General features: G+C 35.8%; 1 protein-coding gene across 2 annotated transcripts in view; it reads left to right on the top strand.

Moving 5' to 3' along the window:
* Positions 1 to 18,917, top strand: part of DYNC2H1 (dynein cytoplasmic 2 heavy chain 1) — a 352,433-nt gene that overhangs the window by 167,055 nt on the left and 166,461 nt on the right. For both annotated transcript variants that reach the window (XM_023208014.3, XM_023208015.3), the window contains 5 exons: positions 8,670 to 8,735; positions 10,526 to 10,576; positions 11,356 to 11,433; positions 15,020 to 15,151; positions 16,284 to 16,356. In XM_023208014.3, the coding sequence (XP_023063782.2) occupies positions 8,670 to 8,735; positions 10,526 to 10,576; positions 11,356 to 11,433; positions 15,020 to 15,151; positions 16,284 to 16,356 (400 nt within the window). The remainder of the gene's footprint in view (positions 1 to 8,669; positions 8,736 to 10,525; positions 10,577 to 11,355; positions 11,434 to 15,019; positions 15,152 to 16,283; positions 16,357 to 18,917) is intronic.

An 18,917-nucleotide genomic window follows, 5' to 3' on the forward strand; every position in this document is an offset into this window, starting at 1 on the left:
AAAGTATAATATTACTAACCTCACATGATTTTATTTAGTGTGTAAATAATTTAATTTGGATTCTGCTATTTTTTCTATTAAGATTAGTTTTTCTTATATGAAAAAGTCCAAGTTCTCTGATTGGATGTTTAGAAATTTTATAACTTGTGGCTACTAAAGTGAGTCTTAATAAGTGATATAATTTTCTTCTGCTTAAATAACTTTGAAACTTCTAGAATTGTATCTAATCCTTTGAGTTTTCTGAAAATCCAGTTGAATGTACATAAAATTATTCATTAAAATGGGTGATTTAGTCTCAAGCAATATGTGAGTGCCCAAGTTCAATGTTACATAAACTGCTTTGAGCTTAAAGCATGACTTCTCTACACAAGGTAACTTTTTTTTAATACTTTTCATTGAAAATATTTGAAAGCAATAAATATAATAGAGGAGAAGCAAAATGAATGAATTCGATTTTTTTACTGCTTCTTAGTCTCTTTGAGGATCATGGGTTTATGGAATGTTTTGGAAGTAAATTTGATATGACTGTTATATAGTATATCAGTTTACTCTATATCAGATAGTTATTTTACTGATCACCTTTTATTAAGTGCCTTACATATACTGCCATTTAATGCTTACAACAATTCTGTTATACAGAAGAAGAAACTAAGATTTACAGCTAATAATCTTTAGCTTAGATCTAGAGGATACTGGGGTTGAAATTCTAGGGCATCCTGCTTGATGCTGAAGATTTCTTTCTAATATGATACAGTTGAAACAAACCACTATGCCTGGAAATGTGAACTTGATCTCAACTAAGGTTCACTTTAAGATATCCTAATGTCATATTAATCCTGATCTAGTAGTTTCACCCTGATTATTTACTAGAGTGTATGGGATTTAACGGTATGGGAGGTATGGTTGACTTATACCATGTAGTGGCCTACTCTCACTTATTAATTTTTCTTCATTAGCTAGTTATTCATTTAGAGAGTTACTCACTTGAGATTTTGCTTGTTATATGTCCCCTTGATATTAAAATATTTTTTAACAAAACTCAAGTATATTGAAATAAATTGTCATTGAATTAAAGTGACCAAATTTCTTGATCTGATAAAGCAAAAATAGATGAAGAATTTTAAAGATACCAAAATATTTGCTCAATTTTTGATTTTGACAGTTTTTTTTTTAAAATAACTATTCAGAAAGCCTTAAACTTAATTTATTCATTTTCCTTCCCTTCCCTTCCCTTCCCTTCCCTTCCCTTCCCTTCCCTTCCCTTCCCTTCAGACCTTCAGAGTCTTGCTCTATTGACCAGGCTGGAGTGCCGTAGTACAAGCTCGGCTCACTACAACCTCTGCCTCCTGAGCTCAAGCCATCCTCCCACCTCAGCCTCCCAAATACTGGGACAACAGGTGCACACCACCATGCACAGCTAATTTTTGTACTTTTTGTAGAGATGGGATTTCACCATTTTTCCCAGGCTGGTCTCAAACCCGTGAGCTCAAGTCTCAAGTCTTCTGCCCGCCTCTGCATCCCAGGATGCTGGGATGACAGGTATAAGCCATGGTACCCAGCCCCTTAATTTATTCATTCTTAATTTTAATTCTGTTTAACTGGAAATAATGCAGCCATGCACTTGTGCTCATGTTCTTTTTCTCTTTTTCCGTAAATTGTGTTTTTAGTTTTATTCTGGAATCATTATTGTTCTCCTTTATGATGTTATTGTTAAATACTTATGGCTGAAGGGATTTATTGGTACAGGTAGGCAACCCAATAGAGGGCAAAAAGAGCTTTCTTTTTTTTTTTTTTTTTTTTGAGACAGAGTCTTGCTGTGTTGCCCAGGCTGGAGTGCAGTGGCCGGATCTCAGCTTACTGCAAGCTCCGCCTCCCGGGTTCACACCATTCTCCTGCCTCAGCCTCCCATGTAGCTGGGACCACAGGCGTCCGCCACCATGCCTGGCTAATTTTTCTTTTTGTATTTTTAGTAGAGACAGGGTTTCACCGTGTTAGCCAGGATGGTCTTGATCTCCTGACCTCATGATCCGCCCGTCTCGGCCTCCCAAAGTGCTGGGATTACAGGCATGAGCCACCGCGCCCATTACCATTTCCAGCTTAGAAAATTAAGAAAGAAGATCCTCCTTGGCCTGTTTTAGGTCACGTGGCAACCCTTGTATCAATGTCTATGGAGTGATACAATGTGACTGAGCGGCACTGTAATTACATTCTCATCCTTGAGGTCAGGATATCTTCTATAACCAGATAATGGGAGAAGGGTAACAACCATTACCCACTTATTGTCCACATATTATGTGCCTATTTTTTGACAACATTTTGGAGTGTTGGGCTCAGTAATAATTAACAAATAGTTTACTGATTCCAGTGGGTAATCTGAGGATCATAAAATGACAGGGGCTTTACTTCTGTTCCTTAAACCTAGAGACTACATTGTTCTTCCTCAGTACAAGTGAAAAAATGGCTAAAATAAATGTGGTAGTACCGATTAAATTAACTAGGCCAGGCATGGTGACTCATACATGTAATCCCAGCACTTTGCATTGTCAAGGTGGAAGGATCACTTGAGTCCAGGAGTTTGAGGCTGTAGTGAGCTATGATCACACTACTGCACTCCAGCCTGGGCAACAGAATGAGAACGTGTCTGTAAAAACAAACATCAAAACAAATGAAAAGAATTTGCTATATCATTAAATTATAAGTATTGAACTATATCATTAACTGATAAAGGTTTTGAATTAATACATTTATTGTCTTATTTATTTTTATCAGGTATTTCTTTACCTTAAACTATACAGACACGTTCTCATTTATTATAATCATTTTAAAGATCCATTAATTTATAAAATGTTCATCTTAGTAGCTTCTCCAGCTCATCATTATTTAACTACAAATCTGAATTTTAACCTAATACCTAAGAATACTACGCTACACATCTCCCCAAAAGACATGCCTTGCTTTTTCTAATATTTTAATTCTCATGGTAGTTGTTTCATATACATATTAGTTGGTTGTAACTGTTTTTGGGGGTTTTTCAGCCACGCTTGAACAATGGCCAGTTGCTTGGATCTGTTATGTTTTGAGGGTTTTAAAATGTATTTATGTAGGCTGGGCGTGGTGGCTCATGCCTGTAATCCCAGCACTTTGGGAGGCTGAGATGGCAGATGACCTGAGGTCAGGAGTTGGAGACCAACCTGGCCAACATGACAAAACCCCGTCTCTACTAAAAATACAAAAATTAGTCAGGCATGGTGGTGGGCACCTATAAACTAAACTACTTGAGAGGCTGAGGCAGGAAAATCACTTGAACCTGGGAGGTGGAGGTTGCAGTGAGCTGAGATCGCACCACTGCACTCCAGCCTGGGTGACAGTGAGAGACTCCATCTATGACAATAAATAAATAAATAAATAAATAAATAAATAAATAAATAGATAAAATTTATCTATGTAATATTCATTGGTTATGTTATAGTTGTGAATGCATTTTTTTTTAAAAGTAGGCATTATGTTTTAGAGCAGTTTTAGGTTCATGGCAAAATTAAGCAAAAAGTATAGAGATTTCCCATATATTTCATGCCCCCACATACTATACAGCCTGCTTCACTATCAAAATCCTGCACCAGAGTGGTACACTTGTTAAAACTGTTGAACCTACGTTGACACATCCTAATCACCTGAAGTTCATCATTTACCTTAAGGTCCACTCTTGGTATTGTACCTTACATGGATTTTGAGAAATGTAAATGACATGTGTTCACCATTCTAGTATCTTACAGAGTAGTTTCACTGCTCTTAAAATCTCTGCCTTTTCGTTCCTGCTCACTTAACCCCTGGCAAACACTGATGTTTTACTGTCCATAGTTTTGCCTGTTCCAAATTATATTCTAATTATATTTGTCATATAATTGGAATCATACAGTATGTAGCCTTTGTAGATTGTCTTCTTTCACTTACTATTGTGCGTTTAAGGTTCTTTCATGTTTTTTTCATGGCATAATATCTCATTTCTTTTTAATGTTGAATACAATACAATTCCATTATCTGGAGGTCCACAGTTTATCCATTCGGCACCTACTGAAGGAAATCTTGGTTGCTTCCACGTTTTGACAATTACGACTAAAACAGCTGTAAACATTCATATGCAGGTTTTTGTGTAGACATAACATTTCAACACATTTAGGTAAATACCAAGGAAGGCAATTGCTGGATCATATGGTAAGAATATGTTTTGTTTTGTAAGAAACTGCTAACCTGCCTTCCAAAGTGGCTGTACCCTTTTGTGTTCCTGCCAGCAATTAATGAGGATTTCTGTTGCTCAACATCCTTACCATTATTTGGTGCTGTCAGTGTTTTGGATTTTGGCCTTTCTTATAGGTATATAGTAGTGACTTATTTTAATTTGCCTTTTTCTGATGACATATGATGTGGAACATTTTTTTACATGCTCACATGTTTGTTTTTTGTTAATTCACTTAATCAAGAAATAGTTATTGAGTACTACACACACACACACACACACACACACATCCCCAATATATACTTTTATAAAATAAATTTTACTTATGTAGGTGTGATTTTCTTATAGGCAAGGAAATCACTTGCTAGTAGTATTTACAGGGAGGTCTTTTTGTTGTATGTATGTTTTGTATAAATGGTGATTTAATCTCATATTTATCCCAATCTGTCGGTTTATAATTACACATACATACAATACTAGATGTATAGTATTATTTACAGTATGGGAAAAGCTATATAAATTATCTGTTAAAACTTGGTAGGAAGATTTGTGCTTAATAGATGTCTTCTTTTTGTTAATAAACATTTACTTTTTTTAAAAAAAATGCAAATGATATAAGCTTGTTTTAGGAAATTTGCAAAATACACATAAGAATAAAGAAAACAAAAAGGAACTACAATCTCAAAATTAAATCACTGATTAAATTTTGGTATCTGTTTTAATGTATTTTTGCAGATGTTTATCCGTATATGTATGTTTTTATAAACATATTCCTCCTCCTTCTACAAAATGTACTATGCTATATATATTTTGTTTTGATTATTATTTATGATAGACTTTTGGACATTGTTATTTAAGTTTTCCCTCTGTTATAAACAATCTTTCAAAGCTTATCCTTATTTCTTATTATGGCACATATGTGATCCCTTTGCTTAAATTTCTAGAAGTGAAATTTCTTAATTTAAGGACATGTAGAATGTTAAGGAACACATAAAATGCCCTCCAAAAAAGACAGCATCAATTTCATTCTCAACAGCAATCTATTCATGTTTTACACCTCTGAACCTTATTTATACCAGGTATTTTATAAAGTACTTAACCTTAAGATTCTTATTTTAACATATGCCACTTAATTTTTTAAATTACAAGTTATTCGTGCTCTTTGTAATAGCCAAATAATGTAAAGAAAGAAAATAAGTCTCCTTTTCAGCCTCTCCCCAACTTGATACCCCCTTTTAGACCTTATATAACCGGTGTTAAAAATTTGGTTTTATTCTTCACAAATTTATTTGTGCTCATATAGTTATACAAAGTGTGTATTCAAATTTTAACATGTATGACTTTTTGTATTCAATTTTAAAAAAATTTAGTTCCAATTTTATTTTAATGTGGGTAATTTCCTTATGTTTTTCTTTCATTTTACTTATATTTTACAAATTTTTCTTCATCTGGGTCTAATTTAAATGATTATAAAGTTCTCTTCCCCTCCTTCATCTGCCTTTTTCAGAAGAGCTGTCTACTTCTGGGATGTTTAGTCCCTTCTTACATTCTTGAGTATTTAATGACACTTGTGTTAGAGTCTCTTTCAGATTGTTCTATTATCTGAAATTCTTAACATTTTAGTCTTCTCTTCTGATGTGTCTAATGACCCTTGCTTACAGTGGATTGTTTTCTCCTGCTGATACTTTTGGACCATGAACTCATCTTCAGTGATACTTTATCTTTTGGAGTTCTTTGAGATCAGGGTTAGGGGAGTAGTTCTCTAAAGCAAGCTTGCCTAAACTCTTACCAGCTAACCCAGTGACATCACGATTAGTTCTGTTGTTTGGGGACTCCTTTTCAGTCCATAGTTAAAATTTATGCCTTAACTCTGTGCTCGGCACAAGTATGATGTTTAATTTTTTCAGAGGACACTTCTTTTGCCCAGATTCCAGGTATATTTGTTGTTTCATGTGAGCATGGGCACTTTTTTTCTGGTTCGTATTTTTACAGATAATGTAATTCTTTAAGGGCCCAAGTTTTAGAAAAAAAGCAATCTCATTGTTAATATTTCTCCTTGTGTTGGCTCAGGTAGGTTGTGCCCTAGGTTACCATGACTGTTTTCCTCCAAGGCAGCCATAGCTGGTTTTAATGCCACTCTGGTTTCCAATTCCCTCTTTTTTTCTGATGCTTGAGGACCTTTTATCCAAGATTTTAGGTATTTGTAGCTGGAAATTTTGAAAATTAGTTTTTCATCTTCCATTTTGCTAGAACTGAGACACCAATTGCTGATTTTCTATATTAATTTCCTGCACGTTGGTAATTGTGTTCCATAGACAAAAAGATTAATAATGATTGAATAACATGTAGGATCCATTTTATTCATTATTATTAGTACTAATAAAATGATAACTAATATATGTTGGGCTTTTAGAGTGTGCTGGGTACCATGCTAAGTGCTTCAGATACATTATCTAATCTAATTATTAAAATAATGCAGTGAGGTAGATAGTATTTAATATTATTGTCCCCTCATTACAGAGACAGAAACTGAGGTCAAGAGAGATGATGTAATTTGTTTCTGGCTAAGATCACCTGGCTAGTAAAATAGGAGGGATGGAATTTGTATCCAGTTTCTTGATTCTGGACCTGTGTTGGTTCTTTTTTTCCTTTTTTTGATATGGATTTTCACTCTTGTTGCCAAGGCTGGAATGTGCAATGGTGAGATCTTGGCTCACTGCAACCTCCACCTCCAGGGTTGAAGTGATTCTCCTGCCTCGACCTCCCGAGTAGCTGGAACTACAGGCGTATGCCACCACACCCAGCTAATTTTTGTATTTTTAGTAGAGACAGAGTTTCACCATGTTGGCCAGGCTAGTCTCAAACTCCTGACCTTAGGTGATCCGCCTGCCTTGGCCTCCCAAAGTGCTGGGATTACAGGCATGAGCCAGCATGCTTGGCCCTGTGTGGGTTCTTAATGCCCATGTAATGAGACTGTTCTTGTAAGAAATACTTGTTATTCACCTGCCTATTGTAGGCAGTAGGGTTGCAGTGGAGAACAAGGCCTACCCAGTCTCATGGAGAGTAGAGTTAGTATACTGTGTGGATTAAAAACACTCTTCTTGTAAATGGAAACAAGTTGGTTTATTTCCACAACATTTAAAATATTAAAACATCAAATCTTATATTGCATAGTTACCTTGTATTTAAGAGTCGTGTTTTTGATACATCATGTAACAATTATATCTTATCCATTTTCATACTATATGTCTGACACAGTATTGTTTTGCCAGAAAGATGTTTTACTATGTTTTAATAAAGACATAATTTTATTTACTTAATTTTGTATGCCCTGTATAAACTTGTGGCTCTTATTTAATTTAATATGTTCTTAGAAATTGGACCATTTCTTACTTACGGAAAAATAATTCGTTTTCAATTCTTTGTAAATGTATTATTTAATGTCAAAGAGTTGAAGTCAAAGAGTATGATCCTCCTAAGACTACTGGCAGCACCTAGTAGAATGTATGTGGCATATTATTGAATTCACTTCCTACATTCTTTGACTTTGTTTCTTCCTTCTTTCATTTTGTCTTTTAGATTGCTCCTGAAAGTCTGAATCTTAATTTCTACCTTATTTTTCTATCCTCCCTTCTTTTTTTGCTCCTTCCTTTAGTGAGAGATTTTGAGCATAATCTGTGTTCTAGTTTTCTGATAAAGTAGATATGACCTTCTCTTTTGATAACTCTCATTCTATGTGATTTGGTGTCTTTTTTGATACCTGTTTATTGACAGCTTGTTTTTGTTTCTGCTTTTGTTTCTGTGAAATATTGGGTTATCTTATAGTTTTTTCTGTATTATCTAACCTCAATTAGTTACTCATGTTTTAACTTCCTAAGTGATAACACATTGAAGGAATTAACACATTGAAGGAATTATTTGTTGTTTGCGTTTATTTGGTATAACTTTTCTTCTTGTGTGGAAAATGAAGAGTTCACCACAGTTTTCTGTTTGATTTAGGAGATTAATGTATCTAGGAAAGAGAAAATAGTTGTCATAATTGCATATAGTCACCCATATGTTTAAACCTACACAGTGACAAACTGAAGATTGCTAATGCATGGGGTGGATTTGGTGAATAATGACTAATCTAAATTTCACAATTGTATTAATATTTCACCTGGAAAAGTTAGTTGTGTTTTGTCTTTTAATGACATGGGCCCACTGCATAATTGTTAGTGCTTTCTCTAAAAATTTGATCACTTACTCTGACCCCACCCCTGACCTGAAGTGTTTCTAAGATGTAGAGAGCAATCTGAATAGTAATTTCTTACGTTGATAAAAGTAGGTCATATGAAGACAGAATGGAGATTTTTGTGTGCCAGATTTTAAGGACTATGCTTTTCCAAAGACACAAATTTTTAAAAGGCAAGATAATATCTGTTATTCTTTGCAGGCTGATCAGTTGATGTTCGCTTTGCATTTTGTTCGAGGCATGCATCCTGAACTTTTTCAAGAAAATGTAAGTCAAATTAAAGGAGAAAAATTTTACAGTAACATGGAAATTTGTTAAAGGGTGGATTTATGTTTACATTAGAAGTTACTTTAGGCTAGAAATTATATATCAACCTATTAATCTTTTACTAAGTTAGAAATGTAGTATAAAATGGTGATTTCTAGTTCTACTTCCCTGTGGATGAGCCTAACATTCCAGAATGATGGTAAGGCAAGGAAAGAAATCTACCAAGCTGCCTACATTTTTCTGAACCCAGGTTCACTTACTTAGGGCAACAGAAGAGTCAGCCTTCTTATTTTCCTGGCCTAGGTAGTAGAGCTCATAAATAGAAAAAGTGAGATAATATTGGTACAAAACTACATTATTTATTGCTTCCACTGAACTGTCAAGAGGCAGCAGGTGAGGCATGAGGATGGGCAGTTCTCAGAAGTTTGCCTGAACCTACAGGTTTATGTTAATCTTTTTATGTATAATTTATCTTCCTTGTTTATGATCTCATTTCTAGTCTGCCATGTAACCCCTTCTCAGACTTCAAAAGGACCTCCCTTGAGCTGGAGCTAATGAAACCATTTCTTGTCTGCTTACAATTTTAAAAAAAGTTATTTGCAAGTAATTTTTCTCATTATGATGCTGTTATCATAAAGTGAGATTCCAGTAGCCAGGGTGCAAAGGGATGGTATATGGACAGTGCAATTTTGACCTACGTTACTCTACTTGGTCAAATTTTAACTATTTTCTGGTTCCCTTCATTTGAATATAATAGTTAAAAGAATGCAGACCATTCACAGTTCTTCTTATGTTCTCTCTTTGTTTTTCTGTGACTCCACATGCACTGGCTAACTTGTGTAGTTTCTCCTGAATTTATTCATTTGGTACCGTTAACTCCTGCTGATAACTTTGATGTCTTTTCTTCTTCCTATATAATGGTTTTCACTATGATCAGTAGGTTCCATGAAATACATATGTTCCCTATTTTTCTCTCTTAAAGTATGAATAAACTGTCATTGGGAAAGGAGAACATATTTCTCTGACTCACATAATGTAGTAGTAATCATTCGTATTTTGCTTATTTGTGGCTGCATAATTCTAATAGGAAGTGTGTGTGGCCAGGGTGAGTGAAGGCAGAAAATATGTTGCTTTGGTAGTTTTTCCACATTGCTCTCAAATTTTCATTTATTTTGCTTATTTACTGGCCAGTTTCTGACAATAGTATGGTAGTACCTATTATTGTCTAACTTGGGGATGCCACAGGGAAGGCATAGATTTTCTTAGCATTAGATTCTGGAACACTTGATTAATCTTAATTCTATGGCAAAAAAAAAAAAAAAAAAGGATTAATGGCATCTTCTCTCAATCAGTGAGAAAAAATATGTTAATGGAATTACTTTTCTCAATATTTTCTACCAGATACTATTTTTAAATTTTGGGGTACACCTTACTGCTTAGTCATTAGCAACAAATAGCCTGTGGAAAAACAATTAACAGGTAGTGACAAATGTTAATTGAACATGATATTTAAATTTTTAGACATTGGGACTCATATATATAATAGAGTTATTGCTTTGTTTTACTAAAATTATTCTTAGTAGATTTCGTATTAGTATTTCATGTTATCACATTAATACATTCTTGATAATGTTAACGTACTAGAAGAAATGGTAAGATGGAAATGAATTATATTTTTCCCTATCTCCGTAGAGAACTGCATTTTAAGCCATCTTATAGGGAAAGTTAGACAATTTTGTTGACTGGTTATCATCTTTATATTTTTGTGTTCCTATATTTTTATTCAATAGGAATGGGATACGTTTACAGGTGTGGTTGTTGGAGACATGTTACGTAAAGCTGTAAGTTAAAATAACAATCTATTTTGCTGTTAGAGAAAATATTTCTGGCTTTTTGTTGATGAAGTATAATTTGCTTCAGAGGTGTTCTAAATTATTGTTGAAGTTATACTTTGATTAGAAGAATGTATTCTGGCCTCTTAAGTATTTCCTATAAAATAGACCTAAGTATATTTGTTTATTTTAAAGACGTATATTCTGAGAATAATACGTAATACTAACAAATTAATGCAGTTTCTTTTTCTCAGTATATGTATTTTATTCCAAGGATAATTTTGTACAATCCTTAAGAAAAACAAATCTTATAACTTGAAAATTTTTCTTATATAATGGGAGTCTTAAAATTACATTTTAGAACTTTTAATAACTTCACTCAAATTTAGCTTTTTTCCTAGTAATTTCCTATTTGAATACATAATAAATAATAGTCTTCTAGCAGTATACCCAAAATATAACATGGAACCTAGATAATGTCTGAAATGTAAGATATAATTAAAAATAATGTAACTTTTATGACAGTTCCTCATGACATTTGAGTTTTTCTGAAGTTTCATGAAAGATTAAGCACAATGAAAAAGTGATTGCAACATTTGCCTAAATGGTTCTCTGTCCCTTATATTACATAGAATTTTACCATGGTGACTTGTAAAATACATTAAAAAAAGAAATAATGTGTAGAATGAACTTTTTTTTTCAAAATAATAAAATAGCTAATCAATTGCTATTTTTTAAACTCTGAATTTTACCAAGTATACTAAGGAAAATAATTGCTTTTGTTAAAGGACTCTCAACAAAAAATACGTGATCAGCTTCCATCTTGGATAGATCAGGAACGAAGCTGGGCTGTGGCAACATTAAAGGTATCCCTTTTCTACTATGAGACATATTTTAATTTCTTCTATATTTGCATTGTTTCTGTTGGTACTTTGTGCTCCTTATTCATAATTAGCATTCATATTTTAATAGGATGTAAGTTCTCCCAGTAAAAAGTTACCAATTATTGTGATTAGTCCTTTAATCAGTAATTACTAAACCTTTCATTTACGAAATAGCATACCTTCCAAATACAGTATTTTCTTTCTCTCTCTCCCAATCCTAGTCCCCAAGGTAAGTTAGACTATGAGAATGGTGACATGGGAGAAGAAAAGGCAGTTTAGAAGCCTGACTCTCAACAGTTCTGTGTTCTTCAACTACTCAGGCTAAAATGTTGTTTTTGTGGGAAATGAAAGACAAATCTATGCATATATATGTTTCCATCCTTCCCTTCCTTCCCCTGCTTTCCTTCATAACTGTTATAACATAATAATAGCACATAATAAAAACAGTTCGAATAGCTAGCATTTACTGATGGCTTACTATGTTTAAGGCATTATTGAGAATTTGAAAATGCATTATCTCACTAAATATTTTCAATAACATTATGAGGCAGAATAGCTAGCATTTACTGATGGCTTACTATGTTCAAGGCATTATACAGAATTTGAAAATGGATTATCTCACTAAATATTTTCAATAACATTATGAGGTAGCTATTGTAATTATCCTTGTGTCACAGATGAGGAAATTAAGGCACAGAAAGATATAGTAACTTGTTTATGGTCACTTAGGAAGTAGAGCCAGGATTTAAAACTGTGTTTCTTGCTGCATAGTCTGGGCTCTTCACCACTACTCTTTACTGCCTTCATTTCATAAATATTGGTTGAGTAAAATAAATGAAAAAAAAGAGGGGGGGACAATTCTGTTTTATATCCTCCATTTTTTTCATTTATCATTTGTTTGGTGCTTACTACCAGTTGGCATAATGCTAGTGACTGTCTTTACTTGACCAAACTTTAGTCAGGCTCTTGAACCTTCTTCTAGGCCCACCTATATACTTCCTTGTAAAATCTACTTTTAACAGGAACCCTGCAAAGTTTGTTTAGTGAGAATTTATTCATCTTCCATATCTGATTACCCTTGATATCTAATCAGATTCCTCATTCCCCACCATTCCCCAGGTGATTCTGATGACTTTGGCCTGTCTTCAGTAAGAATCCTATTAGGTTGGTTTAGCCAGAAATCCCTGTACCCAATATTTCCTCTTAGAAATTTTCCATCCACTGACCTCACTTTGCTCCTTGGTTAAAAATTTCCACTTGCCCATGCTATATTCAAAATTGAGCCCTGCTCTGTGCTGAAGTCTTTTTCCCCCTATTGCTTCCTCTATCGTAATAGTCCTGAAAAAAAAATCTGTTTTTAATGCTTTAACTACTGACAAGCTCTGGTTTTTTTGTTTATACCAGTGGAATGACAGGTGTATATTTTATAATATTAAGAGACTCAGCCATGAACAAACTTACACTGTAGAGAGCATACCAAATCATTACCTTGTCATAATGGTTGGCAGTATACAAGGTAGCCAAATACATGATGATAATATAATGTGTAGCACACCTAAATTAGTAATGATGGGGTCTTTTATACTAAATGTCACTAAAGTTAACAGACTACCGTCAAGTGTTACTTTAATAGGCTTAGATCATTTATTAAAAAGTAATTGAAATGTAATTAATTTTCTGCTGTTTAATTTTAGTTAAGTTACATAATGAAATTTGGGCAATATAATGGATTATTTTTATATGAACATAGATGTTTGGATAAAGCATTTTTATATACTTGATTTATGTTTATATTACATGAAGTTCTATACTGAAGATATAGATCTTCTAAATTTCTCATTTGTTTTCAGTGAAAATTCTTCACCTTTACAGATTTACATTTCTGATCTTACACCCCACTCTTGAAACATTTGGGAAAAGAGAACACAGTTTGAGGTAGAGGGAATTAATATGTTTGGGAAAACCTCTGAAAGATGATATTGTTTAAAGTGAATATTGAATGTAGAATAGAAATTTATGAGGTCGCAAAGAGGGTTAGAACATTTAGAGACAACAGAAGCAACATGTTTACAAATAGAGACATAAATAGGGTTTAGGAAAACATTCTTTTTTATTGAATTTGATACTGTTTTAGAAAAACAGAGCTCGACAGAATTTAAAACTGTGAAGATAAGTTTTATTCAAAAGAACTATTGCCATAGGGGAAAAGAGATCTCAGTATAGTTACTGGGCTCAATTCTGAGTACAGCATGGGCAAGTGGGAATTTGTACCCAAGAAGCAGGGTAAGGATTAGTGTTGGGGGTCAGTGGATAGAAAACTATTAAGTGGAAATGTCAGCGGCAAGTGGGGATTCTGGCTAAACTGATTTATCTGGTGAAGGCAGATCAAGATGATCAGATACCAATAGATAACAAGGGTGGGAGAGGAGGAATTTTTTTTTTTGAGACAGAGTCTTGCTCTGTGGCCCAGGCTGGAGTGCAGTGGCATGATCTCGCCTCACTGCAGCCTCTGCCTCCCTGGTTCAAGTGATTCTCCTACCTCAGCCTCCAGAGTAGCTGGGATTACAGGTGCCCACCACCAGCCTGGCTAATTTTTTTGTATTTTTAGTAGAGATGGGGTTTCATCATGTTGTCCAGGCTGGTGTCAAACTCCTGACCTCAGGTGATCCACCCAACTTGGCCTCCCAAAGTTCTGGGATTACAGGTCTGAGCCACTGCGCCCCACTGAGAGGAGGAATTCGATTGGATATTAAAGGTAGGGAATATTGCTAAAGTTACTTAGCAAAATTCTTATTGAAATAGGATACTACAAGGCATGACACGAAGCCCCTGATTGAGGCCTAGTCAAAGAGAGCTCAGAGGAGCCTGACCAAAGTTTTGATAAAGGAGTCTGTCAATATTAATATGAAATTTGACATATTTAACATGACAATCCTTAGAATTTACACTTGAGGCCAGGTGCGGTGGCTCACGCCTGTAATCCCAGCGCTTTGGGAGGCTGAGGTGGGCGGATCACGAGGTCAAGAGATCGAGACCATCCTGGCTAACACGGTGAAACCCCGTCTCTACTAAAAATACAAAAAACATTAGCTGGGCGTGGTGGCGGGCGCCTGTGATCCCAGCTACTCTGGAGGCTGAGGCCGGAGAATGGCGTGAACCCAGGAGGCGGAGCTTGCAGTGAGCCGAGATCGCACCACTGCCCTCCAGCCTGGGTGAGAGCGAGACTCCGTCTCAAAAAAAAAAGAATTTACACTTGATCTTAATGACCGCATTTGTTTTCTTCATAAGGTAGAGATAGCTAGATACAAATGTTTTTACATAGAGAAAAGATTTAACTCGTGAGCACTGGTTTAGTACTACGTTGGAAGTGTATTTTAATTCTGGCTTTATTATTAGGTGAGTTTACCATAGTGTTGCTGACGTAGAAATAATTAGACAAGCCAACACAAAGTAGAAAATGAGCAATAAACAGCTAATAATTGGTTCTCACTTTTAGTTTTTTAAAAAATAAATATATGTGCTTATATTTGCTTATAGCTCACTATATATGGCCATTTTTATTTTTTAGATTACTCTCCCCAGTCTTTATCAGACCCTCTGCTTTGAAGATGCAGCTCTGTGGCGTACTTATTATCATAATTCAATGTGTGAGCAAGAGTTTCCATCTATTCTTGCAAAGAAAGTTTCCTTATTTCAGCAGGTAAAATTTAGTGTTATGTAAATGCAAAAAAAGTGTTTAATGTTTCTCTTATTTTTCAGAAGCCATTTAAAGGAAAGCTTTGCTTTTAGAGTGTTACTTTACCTTTAATGGCATATTTAGGGAAGGCTTGATGCTTTTGCCACCTTATTGACAATTAAATCATGCCAAAGTTTCTGGGTCGGGTTTCTCTCTCACTGTGGCTTTTTTTATTCCCTTTGCCTGAGACCCCAGGGGGATTTTGTAATAGGAAAAATTTATTTCAGAAAGAAGCTAAAGTACAAATTGTACAAGTTTTACAATCATTTCCCGGAGTTATTTTTAAGGAAAAGACCTAATAGTGAGTAACAGGGGATTTTTCCCATTCTATTTTAAAATACAATGATGAAACCTACTGGCAGGTTCCACTCAAATTTTTTTGCTAGTCAAAAAGATTAGAGTGGGAGAGCTCTTCAGAAGTTGATGCTCCAGGAAATGACCTTTCCATTTATCTCTTCTCTTGATCTGACCCCTTTGTATCTCCATATACAGTGAATTCTATTTCCCCGAGAGTGCTTAAACAAAAAAGAAAAATGACTAAGAAAAAATTGGTTTGAAAACTTAAACATCTAGGAATATCATAGGTATACATGAATCAGTAGTCCTAGCTACTGAAAGATCACATGAGCTCAGGATTCGAGGCAGCAGTGAGATGTGATTGTACCACTGCACTCCACCCTGGGTGACAGGGCGAGACACTATTTCTTTCCTTTTTTTTTTTTAAAGGTAAAAATAGTGATTTGATCATTTTAGGGAGGATTTCTGGGTCTCTGTTTGCTGTCAACAGAAATGCCTCATCTACATACCGTGATTTTCACCTGCCATTTAGCTTTTTATCATATCCAGAAGACGTTGCTAACCCTATGTTTACTTTTGATGATAGGCTTGAGGAAGCAAACGGATTTCAGTAACGTTTTTGATAATATACTTGCTATATACCTATAGTGACAGTTTGAAGCACAGTAAATACTATGGAACAATGATAAGTGTTCCCATATTTAGTAAACATTTGTTCAATTAGTTAACATTAATTGTTGTTTAGTTAAAGTAGTTGCGCAACTTTATTCTTTAAAAATATTCTGCATTTTATTTTAAGATTCTTGTAGTACAGGCGCTAAGACCGGACAGATTGCAAAGTGCCATGGCTCTTTTTGCATGTAAAACTCTGGGTAAGTGTGATGCTTTTCAAGAACTAGACCACTGACCTGAATTATTTGTTTTTACCTTTCATTTTATGTTAGCCTTAGATTAGTAATGTTATGATGTCTCTTTTATTCATTCTGTTTATTTATCTTCCAGTCTCTACCTGTTTTAGAAAAATAATTCTCGTCTGGGCACGGTGGTTCATCCTGTAACTGCCCAACAGGTTCACCTTGCCTGCTACCTAGACAGAGCTGATTTGGCAAGACAGAATTGCCATGGAGAAAGAGTAATTCACACAGAGCCGGCTATGCGGGAGACCGGAGTTTTATTACTACTCAAATCAGTCTCCCTGAGCATTGGGGGTTGGAGTTTTTAAAGATGATTTGGTGGGTAGGGGCTTGGGAAGTGGGGAGTGCTGACTGGTCAGGTTGGAGATGGAATCATAGGGGGTTTCAAGTGAGGTTTTCTTGCTGTCTTCTGTTTCTAGGTGGGATCACAGAAATGGTTAGGTTTTACAATAGTGATGTTATCCCCAGGAGCCATTTGGAGATGTTCAGACTTTTGCAGCCAGAGGCTGCATTACCCCTAAACCATAATTTCTGATTTTGTAGCTAATTTGTTAGTCTGCAAAGGCAGACTGGCCCCCAGGCAAGAAAGGGGTCTTTTTGAAAAAGGGCTATTATGAATTTTGTTTCAGAGTCAAACTGAAACCACCTTTGCAAAAAATAAAACTGAGGAAATTATGACAGTGAAAGAGCTCAGACCAAACTGACTCCATCTTGCTTCTAACCTTTAAGCTATCCTTGTTCATTCTTGGGCATAGGCAGAACTAACCTTGGGAAGGAATTTAGTTTATGGTTTGACTCTGAAACAAGATTGATAATAGCCCTTTTGCAAAAAGACCCGCTTCTTGCCGGGGAATAAGTCTGCCTTCAAGGGACTAATGGGTTCGCTATGAGATTAGAAATTATGGTTTAGGGTCTGGGCGTGGTGGCTCACTTCTGTAATCCCCGCACTTCGGGAAGCCAAGACGGGTGGATCACTTGAGGTCAGGTGTTTAAGACCAACCTGCTCTACATGGTGAAACCCCATCTTTACAAAAAAAAAAAAGAAAAGAAAAGAAAAATTAGCCAGGCATGGTAGTGGGTGCCTGTAATCCCAGCTACTCGGGAGACTGAGGCAGGAGAATCGCCGGAACCCAGGAAGTGGAGTTTGCAGTGAGGAGATATCTCACCACTGCACTCCAGCCTGAGTGACAGAGCAAGACTCAATCCCCCCCACCCCCCCAAAAAAAGAAATTATGGTTTAGGGGTCATGCAGCCTCTGGCTGCAAGAGTCTGAACGTCTTCAAATGGCTCCTGGGTATAACATCACTATTGTAAAAACTAAGATCAGTGCTTGAGATATTTTGCAGACGCACCTAGTCTGGTAATCTGGCTCAACCAGTTCTGTGATCCCACCCAGGAATAGAAGACAGCAAGAAAACCTCACTTCAAGCCCACTGTGAGTCCATCTCCAATCTGACCAAGCAGCACTCCCCACTTCCTAAGCCCCTACTCACCAAATCAGCTTTACAAACTCTGATCCCGAATGCTTAGGGAGACTGATTTGAGTAATAATAAAACTCCGGTCTCCTGCACAGCCAGCTCTGTCTTGGTAAATCAACTCTGTCTAGGCAACAGGCAAGGTGAACTCATTGGGCACTACAAAACCATCAACTAAATTCCTTCCCAAGATTAGTTCAGCCTACATGCAGGAATAAACAAGGTCAGCTTAAAGGTTAGAAGCAAGATGGAGTCGGTTAGGTCTGATCTCTTTCACTGTCATAATTTCCTGAATTATAATATTTGCACAGGTGGTTTTAATACCTGTAATCCCAGCACATTTGGAGGCTGATGGGGGAGGATTGCTTGAGCCCAGTAGTTTGAGACCAGCCTGGGCGGCATAGTGAGACCTTGTCTTTAGTAAATATTAAAAAATGAGCCAGGCACGGTGGCATGTGCCTGTAGTTCTAGCTACTCAGGAGGCTGAAGTGGGAGGATTTCTTGAACTCAGGAGTTCAAGGTTGCAGTGAGCTGTGATTCTGTCACCGCACCCCAATGTGGACAGCTGAGCAAGACTTTGTCTCAAAAAAAAGAAAAATAATGCTCTTTGTTGGATATAATCCATATATAATGTTGAATTAAATCTGACATCCTATATTTAGTAAAGGTATTTGGACTAGAGTGTTCCTCAATCCAATATGATTGGTGTCCTTACAAGAAGACATCCATGTAAAGACAGACACATAAGGAGAACATAATGTGATTATGAAGGCACAGATTCAAGTTGTGCAACTACAAGCCAAGGAACACAGAAGATTCCTAGGCAACCACAAGAACCTAGGAAGAGATATGGATGTGTTCTTGTAGGGACACCAGTCATATTGAATTGAGGCACACTCTTGTCCAGTATGACCTCACTTGAAGTTAACTAATTCTACTTGCAATGGCCCTATTTTCAAAAAGGTGAACATTTTGAGGGACAGGGGTTAGACTTCAACATATCTTTTTTGGCGGATGGGGAGGGACATAATTTAACCCATAAC

The sequence above is a fragment of the Piliocolobus tephrosceles genome, chromosome 13, assembly GCF_002776525.5.
Source record: "Piliocolobus tephrosceles isolate RC106 chromosome 13, ASM277652v3, whole genome shotgun sequence".
Classification (NCBI taxonomy): domain Eukaryota; kingdom Metazoa; phylum Chordata; class Mammalia; order Primates; family Cercopithecidae; genus Piliocolobus; species Piliocolobus tephrosceles.